Raw genomic sequence first — 8,155 nt, forward strand, 5'->3', positions numbered from 1 at the left:
CATATGCTATCCCTATGCCTCTGCTGTGTAGTTATTTATTTATTGATTTTATATTATTTATATAATATTATTTTCATTATTGTAAAATGTGGAAAGTAGTCATAATTATGAAATTTATATATATATATATATATATATATATATATATATATATATATATATATATATATATATATATATATATATATATATATGTGTGATGTATATATGTGTATGTGTGTGTGTGTGTGTGTGTGTGTGTGAGTGTGTGTGTGTATGTGTGGTATAAGTATACAGTTAGAGAGGTTACTTTTACAGATGTACTAAACCAGGTTACCTTATTTAAAAATTACTTACGTATTTCAATATTTGCATTACTTTTTTAAGTTATGTAACTGATTACTTTTTGATTATTTTTGTAACCTTCTAATGTTTTCTAATGTTAATTGTTAAATGTTAATCATTTTAAAAACATGTAAACCAGGTAGGGTTACCCTTACAGTAGTACTCAACACTGTCAGACTTTTGAAATCATAACAACAATAAAAATAAAATTATAAAAAACAACCACCACAAAATCAGTCTTACTTTGAGATCATTCTGAGGTTAAAAAAAAGATTTAAAACCATAACAAGAAATAGTTTAATAGCTATGATAATGTTTTGAAATCAAATCTTTGCATAGTTATGAAAGGAAACACTGGCATCTAACAATAGCTTAGAAAAAAACAAGTTGATCTTTAAAAAATAAAGCAAATCCATTAATCCAAATAGGAAATAAAATGTATAAAATAAGCATGTGTCCAATCCCCCCCCCCCTTTGTTTTTAACAAAGAAAGCTGTGTGTGTGTGTGAGTGTGAGTGTGGTGAGTGTGAGTGTGTGTGTGTGTGTGTGTGTGTGTGTGTGTGTGTGTGTGTGTGTGTGTGTGTGTGTTTAATTCATAGTTATTTTAGAACACAAAGTTAAACTAAAATTAAAAATGTTTATTTTGCTGAAACAAAATGGATTTATGTTTTTTGTTTTTTTGTTTTTAGCTCCAAAAGTAGAAAATATTTATACATCTCAACACAGTAAAAACTCCAAACCAAAAAGCAACTTCAACATACAAACGAATTTAAAGCAATACAAGATTTAAAACAACATAAAGTTTTCATATCATATGATGCCTCAAGTAAATGCATTGCTCTGATTATGATTTATAAGACTCTATTTCTTTCTTGTGTATCTTACCTAACACTAGCCCTAAAGTCCCAAAATATGCAAAGCTTTGATTACATAAGACCTGAACAGTTCTGAAGAAAGGGTTTGTGTTTGCCACAGCATGCAAAGTCAGAGGTATTGCAGAAAACCCCATGCTGAACAGGAGAGCAAATGTCACCCAAATCCCTTACAAGATAAGGAAGTTTACAATAAATAATAACCATATCCATGTCATACCGGTTTGTTCGGGACTGGACTGTGTTCCGTTTGTGAGTAAGATTAGAGGGCAGGTTGTCACTAGAGGCACGCATGCAATGCAAACATTACCTGAGCTGTCAACAAATGCCACAAAATGTGTTTCAACATGTTTAAACAGCTACTGCAATAGATAATCACATGCTGCTTATCAAAATGATCAGGGAGGAATTCTCTGGCATGAGACAGAAGCTTGGTCAAAGGCTTCGAGCCTGTTGTTTTGTTGTTTTCTCTCTGTTATTTTAAAGACGTCACACATTGCAAAGGTGAACAACATGAACACAAGCAATAATAAAGAATGCACTCAATAAACAATATTGAAAAAAACAACCGTTCCTAAAAAAAACACCTTTAACTACCGTGAAGTGGTGTGTCTTATTAGCTGGTGTCTTATTATCTGAAATATTTAATAAGCAAGCATGCACTGGGTGGAGATGTGTAGAACTTTTGTCACGCTTTACAGTTTCTGTAGAACTTCCTTGTTGCTTAATTTCATGCTGCATACTTAATGTATTTAAATCTTTTGAAGGCTGCTTGAATTATACATATACATACAGTATATATATACATATACATATATATATATATATATATATATATATGATATATATATAATCTATATATATATATATATATACATTATATATATATATTATATATACATACATACATATACATATATATATATCTAATATAGATATATATATTATATATATAATATACATTACCTATACATATATATATAATATATATATATATAATACATAGACATATTATATTATATATACATACATATAATAATTTATAAATCAAAACATTAACAGAATTTATATATATATAATATTATTAATATACAACATACATATTGTATATATATATAATATATATATACATAACTATATATATAATATATTCAATAATACCTAATATACACATACATACATAAATATATATTAAATAAATTAAAACAACAATAAATACAAATATACCAATTAAATATCAAACATATTAATATATATAATATAACTATAACATCATAACATACATTCTATATATAAATATAATTAAAATATACTATATATACCCATTATATATATATAATATATATATATCAATATATATATAATCATATAGATATCAACATAAACAAACACATATCACATATATAAATTATATAATAATATACACATAAATCATACAACACTAAATTTATGTACATTTATATATATAATATAATATATACTATTTAAATACATACATATATAATAAATACATATATATATCTATATAAATATATAAAACCATATATCACATAACATACATTAAATATCAATAAATATTTATACATATATAATTATAATATATACATAAACATACAAAACCATTATATATATACATAGAAATAATATCAATATATACATACATACAATATAATATATATCATAATAAATCATAAATTCATAAATATATACCAAAAAATCAAATATAATACAAACATAAATTACATATAGACAGATATACAAACATATACAACATCCATATATACATCATATATATTATACATACATATATAAATATCTACAAATACATAATTCATATAAATATACATTAAAATCATACATCACATATATATATACATATATACAAACATTATCATATAAACCATAATTAAACATATTACAAAAAACATAAAAAAATATAATAAAAACATATATACATAAATAAAACAATCAAAAATTACATACAAATAATAATACATTATAAAACGAATTACATAAATACATATCAATAAACATAAATAAATACATATACATAACAAATAAAAATACATAATAAATAAATATAACAAAACACATATAAAAAAATATACATCCATATATAAAATATAAATATAAAATAATAACATCTATACATAATACACCGATAAAAAATAACATAATTATAAACACATTACATATACAAACACTAAACATATTAATATACAATACATATATACTACATATATATATATAATATACCAATATAACATATACATATATACTAATGCACCATATACATTAAATAAAAACAATACATAACATCATACATAATACTACAGATTAACATATTATTACATACCATATATACATACATATAAATTATACACATAATATACATACATATTAACTATTACACTCTACACATAAACAAATAAATAACATCTAATATATTAATACAAATTAAATATATACAAATATAACATAATATAAACATATATACATATATAAAATAAATATAATAATTAATACATATACAATCATAGAACTATATATATAATATAATCATTATTATAATATAATACTATAAAATACCCATATAAAATATATATTAATACACATAAATATAACTCTAATAATCAACATATTAAAATTATACATAAATATTTATAACATTATATAAACAAAATAACAACATAATAAATTATATACATAAACTAAAATAAATATACTATATATTACATAAATAATACAAAAAAAGATATAAATATATCATAAAAATTAATTAATATTATATAAAATACCTTAAACTATATATATTAAATACCATATATATAAATATATATAAAAATACATACATATCCATATATAGATATAATTAAATATATCTATTAAAATTAATAAAATACATATATATATAAATATTAATATATACTACATAAATATACATATACATATATACATACATACATATATATCACAAATTATACATAATTAAAACTACCATAAATATAATATATACCATACACATAACAATACACATAAAACATATTTATATCATAAATACTCATAACAAAATAACATACATATATAAATTACAATAACATATATAATACATATAAACATACAAAATACACATAATAAGCACAATAAAAAACTACAGAATACATATCTAACATATATACATACATATTAAATTAATAAATATACCCAAAATATATAAATACATAAAAATACAGAACATACATATATACATACAAACATATAAAAAGCTACACGATATCAAATACACCTAGAAAATACATATACAATACACATAAACTAAATATACATAACACATACATATAAAAATATTAATACTACATATATATCATATAATATCATCCATACATATAAAAAAATACTAAATATAAACATAATAAAATAACGATAAGATACATATCAATAGACACTTACTACATAAAATAAACAACAACAAAATAAACAACAACATATATAACTAGATACCTACTTATACACTATATTACTATATACACAATTATACATACATATATAAATAAAAACATATATACATCGAAAATTTAATATATAAAAATAATACTACACAAATCATGAAAATAAGATACACAAGATACACAAATACATATATATATAAACATAAAAACAACACTAAACAAAAACATATAAAAAAACAAAAAATAAATCATACACTAAATAAACATAAACAACTATAACAAAAATAAATAAATACAAAACATAAACATAAAATGAAATAAACATAAATAAACATATACTATACAATATAACAAATACAAAAAATAATAACAACTATAAAGAAAATAATTACATAAACAAACATAAAAAAAAATAAACAATTGTAACAAACAATAAATATATACATAAAAATAAAAACAAATAAAAAAATAACATATAATAAAAATAAACAAAATATAAATAAACAATATACAATACAAATACAAATTAAAAACAAAAATATAAACAAAAATATAACAATAAAAATATAACTAATATATATAAAAATAAAACACAAAAACATCTATACAAAAATAAATATATAAATCATTAAAACTAAATAAAAAATAAAATAAACAAATAAAATAAAAAAATAATAACAAAAAAAAATAAAAAACAAATAAATACAAATAAATATAAAAATTAAAAAAAAACAAAAAAAATAATTATATACATAAATAAAATAATACATAATAAAAAAAATAAAAAATCAAATAAACACAAAGAACAATAAATAAATAATCAAATCAAATTAAAAAATACAAAAAAAACAATAACAAATACATTAATAAATATAAATAAAACAAAATATATATCAAAAACTCAAATAAATTATAAAACATATATAAAAAAAAAATATATCATATAAACAAACAAAAAAACAAAAACAACTTAAAACAAAATATATAAATAAAAAAACATAAACATAAAAAAAAAAAAATTTATCAAATAACACAAAAAATATTAAATATACACAAAAATATATATAAAACAATACATAAAACTTAAAAAAAATATCTATATAAATCCTTATACAAATATATAACATTAAATAAAAAAATATAAAACAAATACAAAACTAATATACTATCATAAATACAAAAAAATACATAAATCATAAACTCATAATAAATAATAACATATATATAATCAATATATAAATACATATATAATACATATCAATAACTAAAAACATAATACTATAAAATAAACCATATTATATATTAATATATTACATAATAGATTATACATATATTCATATATAAATAACATATAAATAAGATAAATAAATTACATAAATAAATATATATATAATAAACAAAAACATAAATATATATAAAAAAAACACATACATTAAAAATATATAACATACAAAAATACATAACATATAACAACATAATAATATAATATCAAAAATCATATATATAAAACATACAAAACTATATATACTATATTATATATATATACATATATATACTATACATATAATATACTATAATATAAAATATAATATCAAAATATATCAATATATATATATATATATAAAATAGACCAATATATATAATACACTATATAAATATATATATACATATATATATTTATCTTAATATATATACATAATATATATATATATATACACCATAGGATATATATATATATACATCTATACATAGTATATATAAGATATATAATACACATATATATATATATATAGTATACATAGTATACATCATAATATATCATACATATGTATTTACATATAATATATAGTAAGTATACATATATATATATTGATATATATATACATATTTATATATATATATATACACACACACATTGTTCAGCTAGTAAGAAGGGAAATCATTTTAATTTTCTGTAAACTTAATTCCAGTGGGATAGTTGGAATACTGGTATACTCAAAGTTAAGTCAATATATTTAAATATAAAGATTTTAAATATATTGCATTAACATTTATGCATTTGGCAGACGCTTTTATCCAAAGCAACTTACAGTGCATTCATTCTATACGTTTTTTAATCATGTGTGTTCCCTGGGAATCAAACCCACAACCTTTTGCACTGCTAATGCAATGCTCTACCACTGAGCCACAGGAACACTTAAATGCATGCTATCACATACCTTGCCAGTGTTGTGCACTTGCTTAGACCTTTGTTGTGATAAACAGTAAAGTGTGTTCAGCTGAATTCAATTGTTGTTTTGTCTGACGGGTATAAAAAAGGTTAGTATACCGCGGCAGCACTCCTGTTAAGCCCTCCTCGTGTGAAGACCGAAGAGTTTAAAGACCACCGACTCTACCATGCGAGGACACTGGCTAGGGATATAAGTATTGTTTTGATTAATCCTTTTTCCTACTACTTGTTTCACTTCTGTTTTATTTTTTTATAATCACTTCTTATTATGGGTTTCCAGATGCCTATTATCACTACCACTTGCAAACCACGCATCTGTCACGGTTGGTACAGTAGAACCGTTGTCTCATTTTTATCTTGTGTGGGTAGGGTCAGGTGTGTGTCTCGTTATCACTGATTGTTTTATGTGGGCGTGACCGCTAATTGTGCCATCAGCGGCAGCTGCGAGTCATTCCAGCTCAATATTTATTGCCCTGTCTCTCGTCTTGTATTTGTCAGATCGTTGTTGCAGTCTCCCATGTGCGTGCCTGGTCTTTTTGTCCTTAGTTTTTTGGTTCACTCAAGACAGATCGCTCACTCCTGTACTGTGGGATCTTCACCTCTGTACTCACCTCAGGATCGCCCATCTCAATCCCTGTGTCACGCTCTTCTGCTGTCTGGCGAGAGATCTGCCCAGTATTCATCGTGTGGCTTTGTTTATTCTCTGATGTTCTGTGTGAACTTTGTTCATTAAACTTGTTGCACTTGCAATTGCTTCCTCTCCTTTTTGCCGTTACAGCATCATATACTGTAGGCAGCGCAATCCTTACAACCTCACACTTTACCTATGTCTGCTAATACACTACCTTCTTTTTCTATTGGTCTCTGGAATTTCCAGTCTGCTGTAAACAAAGCCAATTTCATTACTTCTATTATTATTAGTCATTCAAAGCTAAATCTCATGGCCCTGACAGAGACCTGGATCAAACCAGAGGACACTGCTACACCTGCAGCACTCTCCAATAATTTCTCATTTTCCCACTCGGAAGATGTGGAGGTACTGGTCTGCTTATCTCTAATGATTGGAAGTTTAATCCTTTACCATCTTTGGGTATCAACAGTTCCTTTGAATCTCATTCAGTTACTGTTACCTACCCTCTTAAAATCCATTTTGTTTATTGACCCCCATGACCATTAGGAATTTTTTTTGGATAAATTAGATGTGCTGCTCTCAACCTTTCCTGAGGATGGTACTCCCCTAATGCTTGGAGACTTCAACATCCACCTAGATAAACCTCTAT

The 8,155-nt window shown here is 22.6% G+C and overlaps 1 protein-coding gene across 1 annotated transcript in view; it reads right to left on the reverse strand.

Annotated features, from left to right (window-relative positions):
* LOC122135762 (receptor tyrosine-protein kinase erbB-4-like) overlaps positions 1 to 7,558 on the reverse strand; it is a 36,021-nt gene extending 28,463 nt beyond the window's left edge. Inside the window, exon 1 of the mRNA XM_042715981.1 lies at positions 7,487 to 7,558. Coding sequence (XP_042571915.1) covers positions 7,487 to 7,558 — 72 coding nt within the window. The remainder of the gene's footprint in view (positions 1 to 7,486) is intronic.
* Between the last annotated feature and the right edge of the window lie 597 nt (positions 7,559 to 8,155).

The sequence above is a fragment of the Cyprinus carpio genome, chromosome B1 (assembly GCF_018340385.1).
Source record: "Cyprinus carpio isolate SPL01 chromosome B1, ASM1834038v1, whole genome shotgun sequence".
In the NCBI taxonomy this organism is placed as follows: Eukaryota; Metazoa; Chordata; class Actinopteri; order Cypriniformes; family Cyprinidae; genus Cyprinus; species Cyprinus carpio.